The following is a 26,990-nucleotide window of genomic DNA, read 5'->3' as shown; positions in this document are numbered from 1 at the left end:
ATGGGCCCTGCTCTGTGCATGACAGGGGGGAGCTCCCCAACCCCCTGATCGACCCTGCTCTGTGCATGACAGGGTACGGAGCCCCAACCCCCCTGATGGGCCCTGCTCTGTGAGTGACAGGGGGCAGCGCCCCAACCCCCTTATTGGCCCTGCTCTGTGAGTGACAGGAGGTGGCGACGCAACCTCCCCATCAACCCTGCCTTGAGTGTGACAGGGGGCGGTGCCTCAACCCCCCAATTGGCCCTGCTCTGAGCCTGACCAGGGGCTGCACCTAGGGTTTGGGCCTGCCCTCTGCCACCCGGGAGCTTGCCTAAGCCAGCAGGTCTTTATCTCCCGAGGGGTCCCAGACTGCGAGAGGGCACAGGCCGGGCTGAGGAACCCCCCCGAGTGCACAAATTTTTGTGCACCGGGCCTCTAGTTTTTCATAATAGTCAAAATATGGGAAAAAATCTAAGTGTCTGTCAACAGATGAATCAATAAAGAAGATGTAGTATATATATGAAATGAAATATTATTCAGCCATGAGAAATAAAAAATCCTGCCATTTGTAACAAGATGGATCAACCTTGAGAGCATTATGCTAAATGAGAAAGTCAGACAGAGACAGACTTTGTAAAGTAATACAGTACTTCTATATTATATCACTCAACATGGAAGCTAAAAAATCAAACCTATCAAAGCAGAATAGAATGAGTGAGACCAGAGGCTGGAGGGTGAGGGAATTGGGCAATGTTGTTTAAGGATACAAACTTACAACCAGTAGATAAATAAGTCCTGAAGATCTAATTCATAACACAATGATTAAAGATAACAATACTGTATTATAAACTCCAAAACTGCTAACAGAGTAAATATTAATTGTTTCTACAACAAAAAAAGGTAACTATGTGATGTAATAAAGGTGCTAGCTAATGCTTTGGTGATAATCATATTGTAATAGATATATGTATCAAATCAACACATTGTATTATTCCTCTAATATGCACAATGGCATATGTCACTTATACATAAAAAAAAATAAATTTAAGGACTTGGAATGATGTCCATACCATGGCGGAGTGAGAAGACTCCTTTGTTTCTCTCCTTAAATTTACAGGTTGAACAACTAGAACTCAACAAAGGATACCCTGCTCAAAACACACACACACCTGAAAAATACAATCATTGGAACATCTGAATGTGGGTGGATTGGGATGAGTAGGAAGGTGGCATGAGGAACAAGGTAAAAAATAGTGGTCATAGATGCAATTGGGTGCCCACTGCAGTTCCAGTGAGTTGGTAGCCATAGAGAAGTAGGGCTGCAGCCCTCACACTATTGCCTAGATTTTAAGAGAGTCAGAAGCAATGGTCTCTTGTAAAAACCCATCTCCTCTCCCCTCTTTCCAACACGGCAGATCTGGTAGAGGTGGTTGGGAAGACTAACAGTACAGTGATGCCGACAGCCATTGCTGGCATGAGGTGGAGGATGTACTTGCTTCCCTTGCCCCACCCAACCTGGCAGAGCCTGGTAGAGGTAGTGGAGACACCTCTGAAAACACAGCAGAGCCAGTGACTATTAGTAAAAAGGAGGTAGTACAGAGAATTTGAAAAGCCAGTTCTCCACTACCAGCCACATTCCCTACCAGAGTAGTAGTGCTTCATAACCATGAAAAGTGGTCATAGAGGGGACATCCACCATCCCAGTGGGTACATGGCATTTTCCTTAACCTAAGAAATGCAACTCTACCATAATACCAGAGGCACAAATAGTGCAGGTAAGATTAAACAAAACCTTGTGATATACCAACATCTGCTGGAAAACAAAAAAAAAGTATCCTACCTATCAAGAGTAAAACAGTATCTAATCAACAACAAAAAAGAATTCCCTACCTAAAATGTGCAGGCAGAGAAACAATTCATCAAATACAATGGACATCCAGGTAACATGGGGATACAGAAAGAAAAGGAAAATTATCTAAAAACCAAAGTCATGGAAGACTGTGACTTTATTGACAGAGAATTTAAGATTGCAGTTATAAAGAACCTCAACAAGGTACAAGAGAACTCAGAAGGAAAGTTCAATGAGCTTTGGAATAAAATTAATGAACAATTGAATACTGTACCAAACAGATTGAAACTATAAAAAATAACCAAACAGAAATTCGGGGGCTCAAGAACTCAGTAAATGAGATGAGGACTGCATTCACCAGCACTGGAAACAGAACAGAACAGATAGAAAAGAGAATTAGTGAGCTCGAATATAGAAACCTAAAAATAACAATGGAGGGAAAAGAGAGATAATTAAGGGTTTACACAAATAAAAGAACTCTACAAGATCTATTTGTCTCCTTTAGAAAGAGCAATATGAGGATAATGGTTATACCAGAAGGTGAAGAGAAGAAAAATGGAACAGAGAGCCTACTAAAAGAAATAATTGATGAGAACTTCCAAAGCCTATGAAAAGAACTGGACTTTAGTATAGAGGACACCAATAAAACACCTAATCATACTGTATTAATGCAAAAAGACCTCTCCAAGACACATATTTTTCAAACTGTCAAAAATTAATGAAAAAGAAAAAATTCTCAAAACAGCCAGGGGGAAAAAGACTAACCTACAAGGGAAACACCATTAGATAATAATCAGATTTTTCAGTAGAAACATTACAAGCCAGGAGACAGTAGAAGGAAATATTCAAAATATTGGAAGAGAGGAACCATCAGCCAAGGGTAATATATTCTGCAAAGATGTCCTTTAGATATGAAAGAAAACTAAATCCTTCCCCAGATGAATAACAGCTGAAATAATTTATCACTATAAGACCTGCATTACAAGAAATGTTGGAAGGAGCTCTTCTATAAGAAACAAAATAACAAAAATATTCAAAACTTTAAGTAAGATGACGAACAGACAGAAGCAGGAAATTGCAGCTCCACTTTAGAATAAGATATTAAATACTTACTTATAACATAAAAGTTAAAGGGGAAAAGGGACAATAAAAAATAACTATACTACAATTTGTGCAAGTTGGTAATAAATGCACAGCATAAAAAAGATAATTTTTGACAACAAAATCATAAAAGGGGAGGAGGAATTGAACTGAAATTGTACAGGTGAATAAAGATAAGAGGCAATTGGGGAAAAAAGGACTATTGTATACAAGGGTGGGCAAAAGTAGGTTTATAGTGTTCATATGGAAAATAATACAATAATCTATAATAATAAAAGGGTAATATGCTAATTAGACCAGACATCCTTCTGGACGTCTTTCCAGATGAAGCTGGGGCCAGAGGGAAGCCAGCCCGGGTCCTGGGTGCCTGCGGGAAGCCAGTGCAGCTGGGGGAAGGAAGGCCTACTCTTGCATGAATTTTGTGCACCAGGCCTCTAGTTAATAAATAATAATACAGAATAAACTTTGTTTCACATACTCACAACTATAAACCTACTTTTGCCCACCCCTATATATGAGACATTTTACACAAACCTAATAGTACCACACACACACACACATACACACACACACACACACACACACACACACACACGCGCACACACACAAATTCAGAGCTGGGACAAGACACATAAAAAGAGATGAAACAGAAAACAAATCACAGAAAACCACCAAACTAAAATAGCAGACAGAAACAGAAGTGTGGGGGAAAACAATGGAGATACAGAGCACCCAGAAAACAAAAGATAAAATGGCTATAGGAAATTCTCATATATCAATAATCACCCAAAATGTAAATGAACTGAACACACTGATTAAAAGGCACAGAGTGGTAGGATGGATTAACTAATAAGACCCAACTCTAATTTGCCTGCAAGAAATTCATCTCACCTCTAAAGACAAACATAGGCTCAAAAAAGACTTAAATAAATAAAATCAGAAATAAAAGAAAAGTTACAACACCACGAGATACTGAGGATTATTCAAGAATACTATGAAAGTCTACATGCTACCAGATTCAATAACCTAAAGGAAATGGATAAATTCATAGAAGTATATAACCTTCCTTGACTGAATCATGAAGAAGTGGAAAACCTAACTAGACTGACAACTAGTAAGGAAATCGAAACTAATGAAAAACCTCCTGTGTTTAAAATAAAAATATATTTGTACCATAGAACAGAAATATGTAAAACTATGTTGACTGTGAACAAGTATTTTCATAGTTTTGACTTGTTTCTTTTTTTATTATTAATTTCAGAGAGGAAGGGAGAGGGAGAGAGAGAAAGAAACATCAGTGATGAGAAAGAATCATTGATCGGCTGCCTCCTGCTTGCCCCCTACTGGGGATCGAGCCCGCAACCTGGGCATGTGCCCTTGACCAGAATCGAACCCAGAACCCTTCAGTTTACAGGCTGACACTCTATCCATTGAGCCCAAATCAGCTAGGGCTTGACTTGTTTCTTGATAAACTTGTTAAGACATTAGAGAAAGTTACACTTAATATAAATGAATGGATTAAACTGAATGAGACCTAAGAATTAGCCTTTGATTTTTAAATATTTGTTTCTATAAATCTTGTCAATAAAAATAACAAATTTTTAAAAAATCTCCAAACCCCCTCCCCACCAAAAAACACACACAGCACAGATGACTTCACTGGTGAATTCTACCAAACATTCAAATACTTGATACCAATCCTTCTCTATCTCTTCCAAAAAAATTGAAGTAGAGAGAATACTTCCCAACACATTTTACAAGGCCAATATTACCTGGAAACCAAAACCAGGCAAGGACAACACACAAAAAGAAAATTACAGGCTAATATCTCTAATGAATATGGATGAAAAATTCTAAACAAAATACTGGCAAATCAAATACAAAAATAAATTAAATGGATCATACAATACAATCATGTGGGATTCATTCCATAGATACAAGGATGGTTAAGTATCCATGAATCAATTTGATACACCACATTTAAAAATAGAATATAAAAATCACATGACCATATGGATGCAGAAAAAGCCTTTGACAAGATACAGCATTCATTTATGATAAAAAATTCAATAAAATGGGTATAGAAGAAAAGTACATCAATATAATAAATGCCATATATGAAAAACCCACAGCTAAATTATACTCAATGGTAAAAAAATGAAAACTTTTCCTCTAAGATCAGTAACAAGACAATGACACCCACTCTCATAACTGCTACTCAGCATAGTACTGGAAATCCTAGCCAGAGCAATTAGGAAAGAAAAATAAATAGAAGGCATCCAAATTGGTAATGAAAAAGTAAAACTGTCACTATTTGCACATGACATGATCCTCTACATAGAAAACCTTAAAGACTCCACCAAAAGCTATTAGGAACAACAAGTAAATGATGTTGTAGGATAAAAAAAATCAATGTACAAAAATCTGTTGAATTCCTTTATATGAACAATGAAGAGAATGAAGAAAACCCATTTACAATTGCAACAAAAAAATAAAATACCTAAGAATAAACTGAACTAAGGAAGTGAAGACTACATGACATTGTTAAAAGAAATTGAAGACAAAGAAAGGGTAAGGTATTCCATGTTCATGGATTGGAAGAATTAACATTGCTAAGATGGCCATAATATCTAAAGCAATATACAGATTTAATGCAATCCTTACCTCAATCCCAATGTCATTTTTCATACAAATAGAACAACAACAACAATAAAAAAACACCACAGTTTATATGGGACCACAAAAGATCCCAAATAGCCAACACAATCGTGAGAAAAAAAGAATAAAGGCAAAGGCATCACACTTCCTGACTTCAGTAATCAAAACAGTATGGCATTGGAGAAAGGCTCTTCCTTTCAGTCTGGCCACAGCCATCAGGTAAGGCAAGATGGGCACTTACAAGTACATCCAGGAGCTATGGAGAAAGACGCAGTCTTATGTAATGCGCTTCCTTCTAGGGTGTGCTTTTGGCACTACCACCAGCTCTCTGAGTTCCACAGGGCCCCCTACCCAACCCAGACCAATAAAGCATACGGGTTGGGATACAAGGCCAAACAAAGTTATGTTATATATCAGATTTCTGTTAACTGTGGTGGCCACAAACACCCTGTTCCTAAGAGTTCGACCTACAGCAAGCCATCATGGTGTTAACCAGCTAAAGTTTACTTGACGTCTTCAGTCTGATGCTGAGGAGTGAGCTGGACACTGCTGTGGGGCTCTAAGCATCCTGAATTCTTACTGGGTTGGTGAAGATTCAACATACAAATTCTTTGAGGTTATCCTCATGGATCCATTCTATAAAGCTATTAAAAGGAATCCTGACACCCAAAACAGTCCACAAGCACAGGGAGATGAGAGGGCTGACATTCCCTGGCTCCAAAAGCCATGGCCTTGGAAAGGGCCATGAGTTCCACCACACTATTGGTGATTCTCTCTGTGCAGCTTGGAAATCACAATACTCTCCAGCTCCACCTTTACTGCTAATATAAGTAATGTTTGTCAAATTCTTTCCTAATAAACAATTTAGGGCAGTCATGTCTGCTTAAAAGTGTTCTTTAATTTGTTAAAACTAGTTGCCTGCATATTGTTTCATGAATACATTATGAAATTATGAAAGTTAAAGTGCAATAATGTTTGAAGACTAAAAGTGATGGAGTATCTCGTTTGTCATAAGATAAACACTTTTGTCTTTGCTTTATCTTATTAGAGGGTTTGGTGGAGTCTTTAGTATTTAAAATGCTGTTTGGTATAATAGGCATAAAGTAAATTCTTTGAAAGAGGAGTGCAGAACTAGCCGTGTAGATTTGTTGGTACATGTGATAGAACCTACAGCTTTATTGGGATAATGCAATGTTCTGCTGGTTCACTCTCGAGAGGCTGTTTTTTGGAGTTTGGCAAGGACAAACATTTTTTAATTGAAATTTGCTTAGAAATGTGAAAGATATCCTAATCTCATGGCCCTATGCAGAAAAATGAAAGTTAACTTGGGGGTTCACATTTTTAGATGAACCCAATATAACTGTTGCTTCTGAAAAGAGAAAAGTGTAGAAGAATGCCACCATTTTTTAGAATTGAACAATCCTGTTGCAAGACGGTTCTCTTAAAATTAAACAGGCTGGTTTACCTAAACAAAATTGACTTGGTCTCCACCATACCATTGACCTTCACATAAAAGGTAGAAGCTCCTGGTTCAATCACATGACTTGCAGGATCTGTGGAATACTGAATTTCATCCAAAGAAGCGGTGATAATTATACTGCTATATATTTAAACTGATGAAAATTCGACATAGGGTAAATGAGAAGGGAATTACCTTTAGGTGTGTTGTGATAATTAGTAACCATTATGAACTCTCTAGCCACCTTAGAGGGGGGAATATGATTGGCTTTATTTAAAAGTATTTCATTGCTTAGTCCAATCAGTCATCCATTATTCTCATAAAGCTACTGAGGAAAGTCATGTAGCTGGTATAAACACAAGTTCATAGTTTCCAGTCTAACCTTATGCATTGTCTAGTTATTTTTCTCATCCCCGCTCAAAGTAGTCTCAAAATCCGTATCATTCCACAAACTTCCCATGTTTTAACTTGTGCTCACCTTAATGTTAAAGCATACCACCACATTCTTTTTGCCTCTTGTCTTCCAATAGACTAGACTTCTGTTTCCCAGGGTAAATTTTAGCATGTAGGAAATATAGAAGGGGAAATGGCCCCAATTTCCAATTCTGGGTTTGCTGACTTATAAGTAGTTTGGTTTCCAAAAATGAATTGCTGTTTTCCTTTTAAACCAATTTTTCTTATTTTCCTCTGGGTTCTTAAAAGGCTCAATTAAATTATTTCCATAAAACATGTTAGACTCATAAAACCTCTTAAGACCTAAATTCCTTTCTACTCAAAAATCTTAAACCATCTATTTTGTGTGTAGAGGTTGTTCAACTAAAGGAATAAATGTTAAACTAAAAAAAACCCCAAACAAACAGTATGGCCTTGACTATGGTGTTAGAGGGACAGCAGTGATCACACATCAGCTGCTGGAAGGAACTGGATTCTTGTTTCAGGCCACTATCAGAAAAGCTTAGTTTACTGTAAGGATCAGAAGATCTGATCCTGATTACAGAATCTTGGGTTGTGTCTCCCAGCTCATCCTTCCAAATATCACAGAAGAACTGTTAAGATTCCACCTGGGAAAATACTAGGAGTTTATGGAAGAGCAAGAAGGTAGAGGATTATTGATTTAAATAAAAACAGGATTGAATGAGTTCTAGAAAGCAGAGTTCTCAAACTCATGGACAACAGTCTGCAGAAAAAGACAACTTCAAAATACCAACTACAAGCAATATGCAGAGAAGTAAGAATGAGAGGGGCTTCCTCAGGAAAGAAGACAGCTGGTCCACAGCAGAAGAATCTTAAACCAGCCCTTCTGAGTACATGGGGGGTTGCTCTGTGAATCCCCCTTCAGGATCCACGAGGAAGACAAGAAAGAACAAACAGAAGACTCCTGGAAATATAGACGGTGGCAGTAACAGTGAAGCCCCTCAGCCATCTTGGAAGAAAAGGGCTCAGGCAGACCCCGTTGTTGAAATCGAGGAGCTATTTAAGAATAGAAAGAAAATTAAAGATGAAGATTCCTGAAGAATTAAACCATGACTTCTTGAGGACTGGGACTTAGTTACCAGGCAGAAGCAGCTATTTGCACTCCCTGCTAAGAAAAATGTAGATGCCATTCTGGAAGAGTATGCAAATTGCAAGAAGTAGCAAGGAAATGTCGATAATAAGGAATTTGCAGTGAATGAAGTCGTGGCAGAAAGAAATGAATACTTCAACATGATGTTGGGCACTCAGCTGCTCTACAAATTTGAGAGGCTTCAGTATGCCCCAATCCTCAAAGTGCCACCGATGTCCCAGGATTATGGAGCACCACACTTACTGAGATTATTCGTAAGAATCAGAGCAATATTGGTGTATATGCCCCTTGATAAGAACAGCCTTACATAATTGTTGGGCTATTTGCATGATTTCCTAAAATATCTGGCAAAGAATGCTGTCACTGTTTAGTGACAGTGATTACAAAGTGGCTGCATCTGAGAACTACTGACCACTCACTGTTATATCTGGTATTTGTAAACACTATTTTTTCTTAGTCTTTTTCTTCTATAATTGATGTTCTTTAAAATTGTTAATGCATAACAGGCCTTATGCCTCTGTTTGTTTTCTCTTTTGTTTTATTTATTTTTATTAAATATATTTTATGGATTTCAGAGAGGAAGGGAGAGGGAGACAGAAATATCAATGATGAGAGAGAATCATTGATTGGCTGCCTCTTGCACCCCCACACTGGGTATTGAGCCCGCAACCCAGGCATGTGCCCTGACTGGAATCAAACTGTGACCTCTTAGCTCACAGGTCGATGCTCAACCACTGAGCCACACCGAGTGGGCTGTTTTCTGTTTTCTTTTAAACAGAAAATAAGAATGCAAACTCCTTTTCTCATTTCAAAGTTACTACCAGTGTATGCAGTAATTAGATAAAAAAGAAACATTCAGTAGAACATTTTCTTGCCTAGTTGACAACATTAGTTGAATGCTGGTGGTTTTATCCCTTTGATATTACACAGTTTTATAATTATATGTTAACTAGAGGCCCAGTGTACGAAATTCATGCATGGGGGGTGTCCCTCAGCCCAGCATGCACCCTCTCCAATCTGGGACCCCTCAAGGGATGTCCGACTGCCCGTTTAGGCCTGATCCCAGGCAGTCGGATATCCCTCTCACAATCTGGGACTGCTGGCTCCCAAATGCTCACTTGCCTGCCTGCCCGATTGCCTCTAACTGCTTCTGCCTGCCAGCCTGATCACCCCCTAACCATTCCACTGCCAACCTGATTGACGCCTAACTGCCCTCCCCTGCCAGCCTGGTCCCCCCCATCTGCCCCCCCTGCAGTTCTGGGTCCCCCCCAGCTGTCCTCTCCTGCAGGCCTGGGTCCCCCCCCCCCCACAGCCCCCCCCTGTTTTTTTCTCCCCTGCCGGCCATCTTGTGGTGGCCATCTTGTGTCCACATGGGGGAGGCCATCTTTGACCACATGGGGGCGGCTATCTTGTGTGTTGGAGTGATGGTCAATTTGCATATTACCTCTTTATTATATAGGATGCCACATGACAAAATGCCCTGATCCCTAATGCCCAAGGTTCAATTTAATGTATATACCCCAAAACCCATGCATTTGTGGTCTTTCTTATGGTGCTTGAAGTAAAACAGTCCATCCTCTGAAAGTCTATCTATGTTGTTCTTTAGGCATTCTATCTTTTCTCAAATTGTTGAAGGATGCTGGTTTGTTTCATCGTTTTTGTATTTGAGTTCAATGTATGTCCTAACCTGATAGTGATGGGGAATATAAGACATTTTTGGGGGGCAAGCAATCTGAATCTGTGCCAGTAACCTAATGTACATTCTTGATAGCCTATAATTAAGTCACTGCCCCTTTCTTAACAATCTGGTCTAGCAATACCTATTTACCTAAATACTCCCATTTTACAGAGGCCATATATGAATCATCATACACAACCCCCGGAGTGGGTTATCAGCGTTGGTGCCAGGCCAGGCCTTTGGGTGTGGTCTCACATCCCCCATCCGGGCTTTTTGCAAAGCCCACGAATGGTTCGGAAGCCTGATCCATATTTGAGGGACAAAGAAACCAAAGGGTGTAAAGGAAAAGCTTCCTCCATATTCACTCACTCAGGGATTTGGAGAACTGACCCCCTGAATCACTGTACTAGTACATTTGAAACATCTGAAAATAAATGGGTTTATCCTAGATCTCTGAGTACTCCCTGTGTATTTTTCGGCCTCCTGGTAAATTCTGTAACAACAGAGGCAATGTATTATTGTGTAGCCAGGGTTTTCTGGAGAAGTTGAATTTTAAGAATTGTATTTCAGATCTTATATAAAATTTGTTTCTAAATAAAAAAATAAAAAAACACAGTATGGTATTAGCAGAAAAACAGACACAGACCAATGGAACAGAATTGAAAGACCAGAAATAAAGCCACAAATGTATGACAATTTTCAGAGGGAAGGTGGGGGATGGGGCGGGAAGAGATTAACCAAAGAACTTATATGCATAACCCATGGACACAGACAACAGTGCAGTGAAGGCCTGGGAGGCGTTAGGAGTGGGGAGGAGATGGTCAATGGGGGAAAATTGGGGATATTTATAATACTTTCAACAATAAATATTTTAAAAAACAAAACAACAACAATAAAGAGAAATGGTTCCATGATATCAAGCTTTGTCAAATGGTGTACAGAAGGACCAAAGACCTCCTTATTTTTGTTTTTGGAATGGTAGAGATAATGAGTTTAGTTTAAGATATGTTCTCTTAGGTCCTTGTAGGGTATGTAAGTAGAGATATGCTACAAAACTAGTTTGTATATATAAATCTGGAGCTTATGAAAGATGTCCTCACCTACATGTTCATAGTTCTATAGTAGAATCTGAATTTTACCTGTGGTTTAAAAGAACAATTAATTTGACGATGGTCCATATTCATGTTAAGCCTTTATCTAGTGCAAAGTTGTACCAGACTTCCTTACCCCATACCTGGGACAAACAAAGCAAGGAAAATTACCTTTGCCATTCCAACTGAACTGGCATTCAATTCTGAGATGCCTTGGTTGGTCTTGTCTCCACGTTCCCATATACCAAAGTCCTGCCATAAAAAAACCAACATAACATTAGCAAGTCATCACTACTAAATACTCACTAGATCAGTGATGGCGAACCTTTTGAGCTCAGCATGTCAGCATTTTGAAAAACCCTAACTTAACTCTGGTGCCATGTCATATATAGAAATTTTTTGTATTTGCAACCACAGTAAAACAAAGACTTATATTTTTATATTTATTTTATATATTTAAATGCCATTTAACAAAGAAAAATCAACCAAAAAAATGAGTTCGCGTGTCACCTCTGATACGCGTGTCATAGGTTCGCCATCACTGCACTAGATGCACAACCCTTGAATAAAAGGCATGCATAGTAGCTAATTTGACATATTTATGTGTACCCACAATGCTTATTAAGGATATCCAATGAGGTGGGTTGCCCCATAGGTATTTTCCCAGTAACTTTAAATTTTTGTGGGGCTTCCAAGAAGTTGGCGGACTCCTGAACAGTTGATTAGTACTAAGAACTACAGTTCAGTTCATCTGGAGAGGTATTTCTCAAAATTTTCCATCAAAGCAGATACCCAAGGGGTCTACGAAATGGAGCCTAAACCACACCCTGGTACTTTATTTTAAATATCCATTCTAATTTTACTCTATATTGGCATTGAAAATGTACTATGCACTAACCTACGCACTTTACACTATTATCTTCCTTAATCATTACGTTTTATAGATGACAAAACTGAGCTGCAAAGAGAGGTTAAGTGACTCACCCAATGACATACAGCTAATAAGTGACAGAGCTAGGATTACAGTTCAAGTACTCTCACTCCGAAGCCTACATTCTTAACCATTACTCTATATGGCCCCTTGATAATATAAAGATAACAGTTAAAATTAATTTTAACAAACTTTATTTTGAAATAACTTTAGACTTCCAGAGAAGTTACAAAAATAGTACAGTGAGTTCCCATATACCTTTACCTCAGCTTTCCTTAATGTTAACACCTGACATAACCATAGTACAACTGTCAAAACTAAGAAATTAATGTCAGAACACTAGTTTACTTCTTCACTGCACCCTAAATTGAGGATTCCCATTGCTGTTAAATTGGTTCCAAGATCATCAGCTGACAGCATTCATTAGTGTGAGTCCTGCCAGCAACAATTATTAGTGGTGTTTCTTTTTTTTTTTTTTAAATATATTTTATTGATTTTTTACAGAGAGGAAGGGAGAGAGATAGAGAGTTAGAAACATCGATGAGAGAGAAACATCGATCAGCTGCCTCCTGCACACTCCCTACTGGGGATGTGCCCGCAACCCAGGTACATGCCCTTGACCGGAATCGCACCTGGGACCTTTCAGTCCGCAAGCCGACGCTCTATCCACTGAGCCAAACCGGTTTCGGCTATTAGTGGTGTTTCAATGGTGATTTTCTAGTTCCTTCATTACCTCTGCAATTTGTCACTAAGGAAGAGCTATCATTTCTCCCCCATTTCTATATTCAGTTGTTTATTTATATCAGTAGGAAATTATGGATCTTTAGGTTCTTCTCTAGGTTGTAATAAAATGATATTATTTTGTTGCTCGAATTGTTCCAACTTTGGTCTTAGGGTGTTCTACCAGGTTTGACATGCCCCATTCTTTTTGAACACTTCCTCACTTCTGTCACTACATGATGCTCCAGTCTCATCTTGTATTTTTCATATACCAGCCCAGGAACTGACCATCTCCATACGGAATCCTGTTTTCTTTTACTAGAGAATGATAGTTACAATCCAAGACTTGAACAATGGTGCTCATTGTCACTATAGTGTCATTGCTTCTAGGCCCTCTCACTAAACAGAACTTGAACACACCCATGTGCATACATACATGTACATACAAACACACATACACACAATATACTTTACACACCTGTATTTATTTCCATATGTATCTTAAATTACTTTTCATGTCAGATCTCTGAGTTAAAGCTTCAGGAAGGTAAGCCATATTTATCCCATGACTAGTCTGACCTGCCCCCAAACTCAGCTGTACCCTTGTTTGTGCAGCAAAGATTAGACTCTCAGAAGGCACAAATATTAATTCTACTGCTGCAATCCTTAGCTGTAGTGGAGAGGCCAAAGAACCCTAATTTGTACCCAGGCCTATGATATTGGAAGGCAAAGTAATCAGTTAACAAATAATGTCTGTTTGCATCAAATATTGATAGGGGCAGAAATAGAATGTTGGGGAACCAGCTAGAATTGTAAGAAATATTAATCATGCTCTGTTAAATGTGATTGTTTTGTTCTGATTAAAGAAGGCTGCTGGCAGCTGCACTTGGGTCCTGGGAAGTCACCTGGAAATGCAGCCCATCCTCCCCATTTGGAGCTGCCTATTATCATGGAAAGATTAACAACTTTGCTGCAGAAACCAGAATTGTCAGCCCTTTGAAGACTTCCAGCCCTTGTATATCACTAAGCCCTTTGAAGATCCCCAGCTCTCTGCTTACCTGTTAACTGCCCATTTGGCATACCCTTTGGCTACTTCCCAATGTAATCTTTTGTCCTTTTACCCAATATAAGCAGCTGGCTTATGGTGGGGTGCAGAGCAGATTTTTGTGGATGACCGCTGCTCTCCCCATACTGTTGGCAGTATTGGAATTGTGGATGAAAAGGGCCACATGCTAACCTGACAAGCTCAAGGAAGGCCTGCATGGCAGTCTTGCAAACTCAGAGACCTAAAGTAACCACAAAGGATGGTCTGAAATCAAACTTTAACTAAAAGCAGTTATGGTGGGCAGTTACATCCTAGGCTGGTATCTTCACTGACAAGGTCAACCTTTACCTTAACTGAGCCTATCTGTCTTTTTGCATCTATAATAACATACCCTTGAAATGTCTGGGTAACTTGTAACTTCCCTTTTTCTGAACCCCTTGGGACACAACCTAATGTGCTGGGCACCAGGACACATACCACAAACTCATTCATTATTATCATGTTAATTGTTCCTGCACCCACCTAAGTATGTGTCTATCATTTTACTTTATATCCAATCCCAGGGGCTCCCCCTTTCACACACCCCAACCACTTTGCTTTCTCCTGCCTCTCTAGTCTATCACCAATGGATTTCACGTAACCCACCTATGTCCCTTCCTTTGATTGCAATGTATAAATAAAGATGTAACCTGCCATTCTCCAGAGCATTATCTCAATTCATTGAGGTTCTGCTTCCTGGCATATGTCGACAGTTTGGCTCAAATAAACTCACAAAAATTCTTTATAGGTTTCGATGGTTATTTTTATGTTAACAGAATAAACGCTCATATATGATTCAACCCTGCCTCTGCTTAATTGACTCAAGTAGTAACATGCAGCATGGACCCATTGATTGTCCAGTTATAGCATGTCTATGTTACACTTATCCTTCTGGCAAATATAGAGTGACAGGTTCCAGATTTACCCTCCCACCTAAAACAACTAAAAAACTAAATAATTAAGTTAAAAAATGGATTATCTATGACACATCCATTTTCAACACAGTGAACATCATGTAATGAAGAACAGTGATCCCTGAGAGAAGAGATGTTAAATATTTTATGATTTAATATAAATTTATCTCATATAGTAGTTATAAGAAAAAATAACTATTTTGTACTGTAAATACTGAGTCAATGTCTACAGATACTATTATACACATAGAAATTTTATTTCTAAGTAGCTAACTGGCCCATAATACTCCCTAGCCATCTTGCTCCTGCTTAAGACCATAAGTCATTAAAATAAGGCTACAATTTATCCCCAGACTCCCAAATACATACCATCAGATATTCAGTTTGAAAGAAATGAAAACATAGCATCTTGACTCTCTTGCCTCTGTAACTCCCTTGGGGAGAAGGTAAACAGAAGATGACAGAGCTTAGCAAAGAAAGAAACTGAAGATAATTTCTGCCAGAAGCCTTATAGATTGGTTCACTATGAGATGCAGCTATAAGAGAAAGAATCGGTTGTCCAGAATTTTAAAATCACCATATGTTTAAAATGCATTACCAAATGAGTACTTACTGCAGTTTTATATGCAGCTTCAATGTAAAACACAAGGTTCTGGATGAAATTGACTTCATCTAGGCTGTGGATGATATGAAGTCCTGAGGAAAAAGAGAATAAAGATATAGAGCTGGTCAATGTGATACTGTTATAATTAATGCAGTTATTAGTTAACAGAAAAGGAGCAAAGGAAAGGCCGGATAATATGGACATGCCATTTGTGCCAGGAAGCTATCGCTTAACACTCTCCAGGTCTGCTCCCCACAAATCCTGGGGGAAGGGACTGGACAAAGAAAGAATAGAGGTATCCCCAGTAAAGTCTAAATGATGTAGAGAGGGTGCTTGATTGTCAGTCATACCTGGGAACAGGGCATCGGCCAGAATAGGTGTGTAGGCATGGCCACTGAAAGCAAGGGAAGATTTTATATTTAACCTCCTAAACAAAGGGGTTTCCTCTTGCTCTTTCTCCTGAGAAGGCTAAAAAGGGCCAATTCAAATGTAACCCTGATATTTTGGGGGCTAGCATTTGGAATCCATGCCAGCAAGCTAACCTATAATTAAGTCATTACCTCCTTCCCAGAAACTGGTCTTGCAGAACCTGTTACAGAGGCCATAAAACTGTGAACAGTTCACTGCCCCTGGAGGGAGGGTTATTAAGGCTGGTGCCAGGCCAAATCATCAGATATGGCCTGGAGACCACCAACACTTGGGGGCCTTCTTGCAAGGCCCACAAAAAGGACTGGAAGCATAATCCATATTTGCAGGACAAAAGACCACAGGGAGATATATAAAGAAGCCCCCTGCATGTTTCAGTACTCAGATTTGGAAAGCTATTCCCTGAGTCTGCTGGTGTAATTAAACAGTGTCCTTCCACTTCTTTAAAGCGTCGCTTGGTTTTCTTTGGTCTTCTGCAACATTCCTTGTTAATAGCAACTTGACTCCTGGCTTGTAGGACTCTTAGGCTCTGCACTTGTCCACATGGCCCATAGCCATGTGGTTCCTAGACACAATGGACTAATGAATGGACTTTAACTAGCCTGATATTACACTGGACTCAACTCCACTATGGAACAGAAACTCTGGACACTGGCTTTGCTTTTCGCTCTGCTAGAGCCCCAGATGCACCATTTCAAGGACTGGTTTAAGGGAAATGGTACTTTGGAAATGGAGGGATATAACTCCACGCAAATAAAAATCACTCACTCTCCCATGCAAGTCTTAGAAAATTATTTTTCTCATGATGTTATAAGAACCTGAGCCCTAGCATCTAATGGGGAAAGGGATCCCCTACTTCTACCAGTGGACACCCTACTTCCACCAATAACAAATGATAACTATAAGCTTTACAGGCAGCCATAATGACTAAATGACCCTACTATTCCCAAGTAATCCTACTCTTCTTAGGTACTTTGATTCTAAAAAAATATCACAGATCAGTCATAGGCTAGTCTTCAACTAAGTGAGATACCAGCATATTTTAACATGGAAGAATTTTAACTGTTATTTGTAGGTTTTAATAGGAAGTCTCAGACTCCTGATTCTATAGGTAACTAATTTATAATGTGCTTAAATGCACAAATCTAGGCATCTGGAAAAACATAAATCATAAAAGAATTGGAAAGAACCTAAATACTGAGCAAGAAGTGGATAAACCTTATGATTCTAAGGAAAACTTAAAACTATATTTTTTGGAGTAATAATGAGAATTGATCTAAATGTAAGCTATACAAAGATAGTATATCCTATATAATAAAAGCCTAATATGCAAATTGACTGAACGGCAGAATGACTGCTTGGTGGAGGGCAGGGGCACTGAGCAGGCGATGCCAGGCCAGCCAAGGCAGATGCCAGTGGGCAGAGGGAGGGGATGGCAATCAGGTGGCAGTGACAACAAGGGGCGGTGGAGGGGCGATGGGGGGACAGGGCCAGTTGCCTCCCACAGAGGAAGCCAGACTAAGCCATCAGTTGGACATCCCCCGAGAGCTAACGAACTGTGAGAGGGCACAGGCTGGGCTAAGGGACCCCCCCCCTCGCCGAGTGCATGAATTTTTGTGCACTGGGCCTCTAGTATAAATATAAAATCTTCCCACACTTTCGGTGGCCATGCCTACACACCTATTCTGGCAGATGTCCTGTTCCCAGGTATGACTGATAGACAAGCACCCTCTCTACCCAATGGAGGGTTTTGCATGAATTATCTACTTAATTTTTACAACATACCTAAGAGGTGGGTACTTCTGAGGCTTCAAGATGTTATTTGCGTAGCCCTAACTGGTTTGGCTCAGTGGATGGGGCGTCAGCCTGCGGACTGAAGGGTCCCAGGTTCGATTCTGGTCAAGGGCATGTACCTTGGTTGTGGGCACATCCCCAGTGGGGGGTGTGCAGGAGGCAGCTGATCGATGTTTCTCTCTCATCGATGTTTCTAACTCTCTATCCCTCTTCCTTCCTCTCTGTAAAAAAAATCAATAAAATATATTTTAAAAAATTTTTTTAAAAAGATGTTATTTGCCTAAGGTCATGTAACCAATAAATAGGACTCCATTGATTATCAACTTCTGCATCACTTTAGAGACAAAGATCCTACCAAGATGCCATACTACTTTCCAATATGTACAATACAATCCATTTTTGTTTAAAAAGTAACACTTTTCTCTCTTCCCCATCTCTTATTTTTAATGAGAGAAATACCAACAGGTATACAGTGAAAGTCTTCCACTTGAATCACATCACTTCCACTCTGCCAAATCTCCTCTCTGGAGGAAATAAGTCTAACCAGTTTCCTCTGTATCCTTCAGAGATATACTATGCACATATAAAAATTACACGAAAAATAGAACTAGATTATGCTGCACCTTGCTTTTTTCATATATCACTTGGAGACAGTTTTAAATATATCTGCCTCATTTTTTAATAGCCACACAGCTTTCCACAGAATGATACTCATATAACTAGTTCATTATTGAAAGACATTGAAGTTCTAATCTTTTATCACCACAATCAGTGCTGCGATGTATATCTGTGTATTTATATATCATTGTGCACATGTACCAGTATATCAAGGTAAATTCTTAGAATTAGAATTGCTGAGTCACAGATTTATACATAATTTTTCTAAAATGTTATTATGAAAGTTTTCAACAAACAAAAGAAATTAGAATTTTACAGTGCATAGATGTATACACACGACCTGGACTCAACCATTAACATTTCACTATAGTTTTTCTTTTTTTAAAAAATTGTAGTAAGAGAGAAGAGAAGAAGAGAAAGAGAAGGAGGGATGAAGGGAGGGAGGGAGGGAGGGAGGGAGAACAAAAAGTCAACAAACCCAATGGAAGAAGATATTTGCAAGCGTGCCCCAACTGGGGATCAAACCTGACTTGGGTATGTGCCCTGACTGGGAATCAAACCTGCCACCTTTTGGTGTAGGGGAAGAAGCTCCAATGAACTGAGCCACACTGGACAGGGCTTACTATATTTTCTCAACACATATCTATCCTTCAATCAACCCATCTTATTTTTGATACATTTCAAAGTAAGTTGCAAATATCAGTACACTTCTCCATAAATACTTCACCATATGTGTATTAAATATTGATAATTATCACCAAGTTATTATGTAAAGTTTCAGTTTATATACCAAACAGCACTACCTGCCTGTTCCCTACACCCCATCAACACTTGCTTTAATAATTTTTTAAATCTTTGCCTCTCTAATGGATGAGAAATAGAATCTTTGTGTTTAATTTGAAATTCTTTTATTATGAACTAGAGGCCTGGTGCACAAAAATCTGTGCACTCGGGAGGGTCCCTCAGCCCAGCCTGTGCCACTCTTGCAGTCTGGGATCCCTTGGGGGATAACCACCTGCTGGCTTAGGCCCGCTCCCCGGGGGATTGGGCCTAAGCTGGCAGTCAGACATCCCTCTGGCAGCCTGGGAGCCCTCGTGGGATGTCCACTTGCCAGTGGGGAGCAGGCCTAAGCTGCAGTCGGACATCCTTAGTGCTGGCCAGCCTGGGTGAGGGGCTGATGGCTGTTTGCAGGCTGTCCACAGCCCCTTCAGGGTGGGGGTTCCCGCTGGGGTGCCTTGCCAGCCTGGGTGAGGGGCTGATGGCTGTTTGCAGGCTGTCCACAGCCCCTTCAGGGTGGGGGTTCCCGCTGGGGTGCCTTGCCAGCCTGGGTGAGGGGCTGATGGCTGTTTGCAGGCTGTCCACAGCCCCTTCAGGGTGGGGGTTCCCGCTGGGGTGCCTTGCCAGCCTGGGTGAGGGGCTGATGGCTGTTTGCAGGCTGTCCACAGCCCCTTCAGGGTGGGGGTTCCCGCTGGGGTGCCTTGCCAGCCTGGGTGAGGGGCTGATGGCTGTTTGCAGGCTGTCCACAGCCCCTTCAGGGTGGGGGTTCCCGCTGGGGTGCCTTGCCAGCCTGGGTGAGGGGCTGATGGCTGTTTGCAGGCTGTCCACAGCCCCTTCAGGGTGGGGGTTCCCGCTGGGGTGCCTTGCCAGCCTGGGTGAGGGGCTGATGGCTGTTTGCAGGCTGTCCACAGCCCCTTCAGGGTGGGGGTTCCCGCTGGGGTGCCTTGCCAGCCTGGGTGAGGGGCTGATGGCTGTTTGCTGGTTGGCCATAGCCCCTTCAGGGTTGGGGTCCCCACTGGGGTGCCTGGCCAGCCTGGGTAAGGGGCTGATGGCTCTTTGAAGGCTGGGCAACCCCCCCAGCGGGGACCCTCACCCCATGAGGGTGTGGCCAGCCTGGGTGAGGGGATGATGGCTGTTTGCAGGCTGGCCATGGCCTCCAGCCACCCAAGCTCCCAGTGGAGGCTGGCTGGAAGCAGGTATCTGGGATTTATTTATCTTCTACAATTGAAACTTTGTAGCCTTGAACAGAGGCCACAGCCAGGCAGGGCAGACGGGAAGCTTGGCTTCCTCCATTACTGGGGCAACCAAGCCTCCTGCTTGGTCCAGTTCCGTGGCTGCCGGCTGCCATCTTGGTGGGTTAATTTGCATACAGTCACTCTGATTGGCTGGTGGGCGTGGCTTGGGGCATGGCGGAGGTGCAGTCAATTTGCATGTTTCTCTTTCATTAGATTAGATAAGGTTTGAGTCTTTTTACATGTCCCTTTGCTCATGGTATTGTCTAAAAGGCCTTCTCCACATCTTAGAATCCTAACTGTTCTTTCAAAGCCCAGCTCAAATTCTATCTCCTCTATGATGCTGTCATTGATTCCCCTCTTCTGTGCTTCATTTAATTTTAATTTCACTGCTCTCATAAACTTGTTTTTTAGTTTGTAATATACATAAATCTGCACCTCAATTAAAAGGAAACAACCAAATATATTTGCAGGTCATAAATATATTTCAAATAGTCCCTGAAAGAATCTCATAGCATTTTGAATGGAATTAAATAATATGGAATAGCACAAGTTTAATAATTATTTATTGAATATCTGAAACAGCCAAGATGGCTGCCAATGGGACAGCAGGCTGCAAGATAGTGTGTGAGTGAGAGAACAAAAGGAGCGTGTGTGGACGTGCAGGGAGTGTCTGTATTTGTGAGTGAGGGACAGCTACATTCCACGGGACTGTTGGGGACTGGCAGACCAGGCTTCCCTGGCCAGGCAGCCTCTACTGTTGCTGAAATCTCTCCTGGAGAGGCTGGCTCTGCCACAGAGACTTTGCCATCTTGAAGGGGAGACCAACTGTGATCAGAAGCCCAGCCTTATCTTCAACTGGGGAGACCTCGGATACCTGCTGGGATCCTACAACCACAATGCCCAGGGACCAGCTGCCTCAGCTCTGAACCCACAACATGGGGACTCCAGCCTCCCCAACTGCGGGCCCATAAGAAGTCTGTCCAGGGGGAGAGAAAGTGGCACCGAATATGCAGACGGGCCCGGTGCCTTCTCACAGAGCAGATAGAAGGAACAGTTGAATCAAACAACACCCACCTGGAAGTGGCAAATTAAACACAGCTGGTGAGGCAATCCATGGATGGAAAGGTCAGATATAACCTAGAGAAAAGTGAGATCTGGGATCCAGGGTGGAGGGAGAAACACTTACAGCAGGGACTAGAGTCTCAGAGGAAGACTGCACCCCACAAAATCCGCAGTCATTGTGGTCAGTGTAGCCCTTGAATGTGGGAGGGGTCCACAGGGCGGCTGGCAGAAGGGGACTCTAGATATTAGTCCACAGCTGGGCTGGGTCCAGAAAGGCAGCCTGAAGTACTATACTGGCTGCACAGTGCCAGGGAAAAAGACATGAGTCTGCATGCTTCCTGTCTCTTTTTAATTTTTTACCTCCTTACTCTTGCTTGCTAAGTCCAGCATATAGGATCTTCTAATTAAAACCACTCGACACTGCAGGAGAAAGTTGTTGTTTTTGTGGAAACTGGGGAAGAGTGGGGAGAGACAAACAGGAAACCAGCTCTGTGACAGTCCATCCCAACCCAGTATTAAGTGCGGCAGGGAAAGAACAATCTAAACACTGGGTATGGGGGCCTTTTAATTCCGGATATTAATACAGAAACACTGCCACCAGGGGTTGTGTGAGAAATTGACTCTTGTGTAAATTCAACTGAAGGCACGGAGAAACAAAGTGAGCAGAGAGATCCATCTGATTGAAAACAGGATGGTGGCTTATGACACAGAGGAGCGGTGGATCTCAGGGAACTCAAATACTGTGCTGACCACCTGACAGGAAACAGACGTGCCAAGCAGAACAGTAGAGGAAGTGAATGACCTTCACTACTTCACTTTTTATTTTTTATCTTTTACTTAAGAAACTAATTTTTTTCTTTTCTCACTTGATTTTACTTTTTTATCATTACATTTCTATTTTTGATTATTATTACTACTATTATTTTACCTTTTTAAAAGTTTTATTTTATTTTTTCTTTAACCACAGGAGAAAACCTGGCTCTTGAAGCAATACCATGCTTGCAGGACCTCTGGGTCATGTCCCTTCTGTGGAGCCAAGGCACTGCTTGCAGAACAGAGGGTGAAGATTTGAATACACAGAGGTCAAATGAGGTAGGGCAGGGCAAAGCCCAAGATGGCAATTCTATATAAAGCATACATTCAGGGCTCATGAAATGAGGTCAACTAAATGGTCTACTCCACTTAGATTGACTTACACTCATCTAAACTTAAGCCTCAATCACCCTCATTTTAAAAAATCACGTTTTTGAGATATAATTCACACACAATTCATCCATTTCAAATAGGTAGTTTAATCATTTTAGGGTATGCAGTGTTCTGTAACCATCACCACAATTTTAGAACATTTTTCATTACCCCCAAAAGAAACCCATTAGCAGTCACTCCCCATTTTTCTTCAACAATCACATTTGCCAACTAAGCAATCACCAATCTACTTTATGTCTCTATAGATGTATCATACTGGACATTTATATAAATGCAATCATACAATATGTGGCCTTTTATGTCTGGGTTCTTTTACTTAGCATGTTTTCAAGATTCATCTATGTTGTAGCATATATCAGTACTTCATTGCACTTTATTGCTAAACATACTCTGTGTGGATGCGTCACATTTTACTTATGCAATGATTACTTGATGGGCATTTAGTTTGTTTGAATTTTTTGCTATTATAAATAATGCTATAATGAACACTCAGGTATATGCACAAACTTTTGAGTGAATGTTTACATTTCTATTGGGTATATACCTAGTATAGAAATTGCTATACCATAGGGTAACCCTCTTTAACATTTTGAAAACTCACAGATTGTTTCACATATTGGCTGTACCATTTTAACATTCCCAACAACAATGTATGAGGGTTTAATTTTCTCCATATCCTCAGCAACACTTTTTATTTTCTAACCTTCTGATTATAGCCATCCTAGTGGGTGTACCATGGTATCTCATTACATTTTTTTCTAAATAGCTTTATTAAATTTTGGGGGTGAAATTGGTTAATAGGATCATATAGGTTTCATGTGTAAATTTATGTTATATGATCTGTATATTGCATTGTGTGCCTACCACCCAAAGGCAACCCATCTTCTCTCACCATACATTAGGCCCCTGCCACTCCTCAACCCCTTCCCTCTAACAACCACCACACTGCTGTCTGTGTCCAGGAGTTTCAGTTTTATATCCCAAATATGAGGGAAATCTTACGGTTCTTAAGTTTTTCTGACTGACTTATTTAACTTAGCATAATATTCTCAAGGTCTATCCATGTTGTCTCAAATGGCAATATTTCATCTTTTCTTATAGCTGAGTAGTATTCCATTGTTTATATGTACCACATCTTCTTTATTCAATCCTCTATCAAAGGACACATTGGTTGTTTCCCTATCTTGGCCACCATGAATAATGCTGCAAAGAACATAAGAGTGTATATATCTTTGCAAATAAATGTTTTTAAGTAGATACCCAGAAAAGGGATTGCTGGGTCATATGGTAACCCTATTCTTAATTTTTTTGAGGAACTGGCAGGGTGTTTTCCATAGTGGCTGTACAAGTCTACATTCCCACCAGCAGTGAATGAGGGTTCCCTTTTCTCCACAATCTCTCCAACACTTGTTATTACTTGTATTGTTGATAATACATATTATAACAGGTGTGAGGTGGTATCTCAGTGTAGTTTTGCCTTCCATTTCCCTAATTGCTAGTGAGGATGAACATCTTTTCATTTATCTATTGGCTGTTCGTATGTCTTCTTGGGAGAGGTATCTGTTCAGGTCCTTTGTCCATTTTTTAATTGAATTGTTTGATTGCTGTTGATTTTATGAGTTTATATATTTTGAATATTAAATATTTGTTGGAGCTACTGTTTGCAAATATCATCTCCCATTCAGTTCATTGCCTCTTTGTTTTGTTGTCAGTTTCTTTTGCTGTGCAGAAGCTTTTTACTTTGATATAGTCCCATTCATTTATTTTTCCCTCTACTTTCCTTATCTTTGAGGTCAAGTTCATAAAATGTTGTCTATGACCAAGTCCATAAGTTTATTACATATGTATTCTTCTATGTAACTTGTTTCAGATCTTATATTTAGGTCTTTGATTATGTATTTTGAATTAATTTTTGTGCATGGGGACAAAGAGTAATCTAGTTTCATTATTTTGCATGTGGCTTTTCAATTTATTGAAAAGGTTTTCTTTTATCCATTGTGTTCTTATGGGTCCTTTGTCAAAAATTATCTGCCCATATACATGTGTTTTTATATCTGGGTTCTCAATTCTATTCCATCCATCAGTGTGTCCGTTTTTCTGCCAATACCATGCTTTTTGTCATTATCATAGCTCTGTAGTGTAATTAAAGTCAGGTAATGTGATACCTCTGACTTCATTCTTTTTTCTCAAAATTACTTTGGTTTTGGGGGGGATCTTTTGTGCTTCCATTTAAATATGATAAATTTTTATCCTACTTCTTTAAAAATGACATTGGGATTTTGATGGGGATTGCATTTAATCGTATACTGCTTTGGGGAATATGGCCATTTTAACTATGTTGATTCTTCCAATCCATAAATACGGAATATCTATCCATTTCATTGTGTCTTTTTAACTTCTTTTAAAAATGCTTTGTAGGTATTTTACATCCATTATTTATTCCTGGGCATTTTATTTCTTGTTGCAATTGCAAAAGGAATTGTTGTTGTTTTTTTCCATTTATTTTTCTGATGTTTCATTGTTAGCAGGAAAGCAGTGGATTTTTGTACATTCATTGTATATCCTGCAACTTTACTGTATTCCTTTATTGTTTATAAATTATATGGTGGAGTTTTTAGGATTTTCTATATAGAGAATTATGTCATCTGTAAAAATTGATACATTTACTTCTTCCTTCCAGATTTGGATGCCTTTTATTTATTTCTCTTGCCTTACTGCTCTGACTAGGACTTTCAGAACTATGTTCAATAACAGTGGTGAGAGTGGGCATCCTTGTCTTGCTACTGATTACAAAGGAAAAGCTTTCAACTTTTTGCAATTGAGTATGATATTGGCTGAGGGTTTGTCATATATGTTCTTTATTATGTTGAGGTACTTTCCTTCTATTCCTAATTTATTGAGTGTTTTAATAATAAATGGATGTTGACTCTTATTAAATGCTTTTCTGCACCTACTGGTAAGATCATATGATTTTTATCCTTTCTTTTGTTAATGTATGTGGGAGCCGATATAGGGTTAAGCCTCGGACTGACCTGTTGGCAAAGTCACAAATAAGTCCCAGCTTAGAGGGCACAGTCCTCTTAGCATAATTAGGCTTGACCTTATAGCGCTCCCTAGATCTTATCTGGGAAGCTAATGGGCTGAGGGAAGTGCAGGAAGTGGCCAAAACAAGTGAAACTCACAAGAACTGTATAACTATGGTAACCACTACCTTGTTTACCTCTGACTATAAAATAAAGGCTCAGCTTGCCTCATGGATCTTTCTCTGTGGCCTCAGCCAGGCACAGAAAGATCCACGGAGACTAAAGAGAGCTAGAGACTACTGAACGCTGTCTCCGTGTAAAACATTCTTCGCTGACTCCGTCCAAACCTTTGGGAACTCCTGGACCGCTGGGCCTGGATCCTGGCACCCCAATATTTCCAAATTATCTCTTGTCTCTTCTCTTTCATTTGTGTGCAGCTCCTCTTCCAGATCCTGAACCCTGAACCACACGGGACGTGGAGGGAAACATTTACAACATCTGGCACCCGACAGGAAATCTGGAAGTGAAGGCTTCGCCTAGAGCAAAAAAACTAAGTTTCACCATAAAGGTGGGGAAGAATTCACCATAAAGGTGGGGAAGAATTCACCGTAAAGGTGGGAGATATTTCACCGTATGCAAAGTCCACGATCAGCTTCAGAAGTCACGATCTGTAAGTAGGGTGGGAACGTCTATCTAACCAGGCTTATGGGGCAGAATTCGGCTTAAAAAGTAAGAAACTTTATTCTAGATTTTTGATTTGCGTGCTTAAGAACTTAAAGCTTCAGAAGGTAATCTCTTATAATTTTTGCTTGATGTTATAGAACATAACCCTTGGTTTCTTGAAGAAGGTACATTAGATCTTGAATGTTTGTCAAAAAGTTACTCAGAACTTGCTCATCAGCAGGAAAAAACTTGCCTCCAAAAACTGTTTTCCCTTGTGGAACACGGTATTTCATTTGCTAGAGCCTTTAAGAGAGGCCAAGGAGGATAAATCTCCTCTCCTTGCACCCTCCGCCCCTAAAGAGGAGCAGAAAGAAAAGAAAAAATGAGAGGAATGGCCTTCATGGCTCCCTCCACCTCCATGTCCTAATCCTGAAATATTTAATTCTCCGTTAATAGAATCACCTGTGCAAAAAGGCCAAATTATAAAGAAATTGGAATATTAAAAGGTACTCTCTTAAATCAGGCTGAAAAAAGAGTGCCATGGTCATCTTAAT

The 26,990-nt window shown here is 40.2% G+C and overlaps 1 protein-coding gene and 2 pseudogenes across 1 annotated transcript in view; 2 read left to right on the top strand and 1 right to left on the bottom strand.

The window, feature by feature from the left end:
* LOC102244600 (phosphorylase b kinase regulatory subunit alpha, skeletal muscle isoform) overlaps window positions 1–26,990 on the bottom strand; it is a 102,481-nt gene that overhangs the window by 10,774 nt on the left and 64,717 nt on the right. The window contains exons 6-7 of the mRNA XM_005863900.2: window positions 15,642–15,724; window positions 11,551–11,631 (exon numbers count right to left, since the gene is read on the bottom strand). Coding sequence (XP_005863962.2) covers window positions 11,551–11,631; window positions 15,642–15,724 — 164 coding nt within the window. The remainder of the gene's footprint in view (window positions 1–11,550; window positions 11,632–15,641; window positions 15,725–26,990) is intronic.
* Window positions 5,817–6,412, top strand: LOC106725706 (annotated as a pseudogene).
* LOC102244010 lies at window positions 8,197–8,981 on the top strand (annotated as a pseudogene).

The sequence above is a fragment of the Myotis brandtii genome, unplaced genomic scaffold (genome assembly GCF_000412655.1).
Source record: "Myotis brandtii unplaced genomic scaffold, ASM41265v1 scaffold1816, whole genome shotgun sequence".
In the NCBI taxonomy this organism is placed as follows: domain Eukaryota; kingdom Metazoa; phylum Chordata; class Mammalia; order Chiroptera; family Vespertilionidae; genus Myotis; species Myotis brandtii.
The sequence above is the reverse complement of the archived record's forward strand: the minus strand, read 5'-3'. Positions and strand labels throughout refer to the sequence as shown.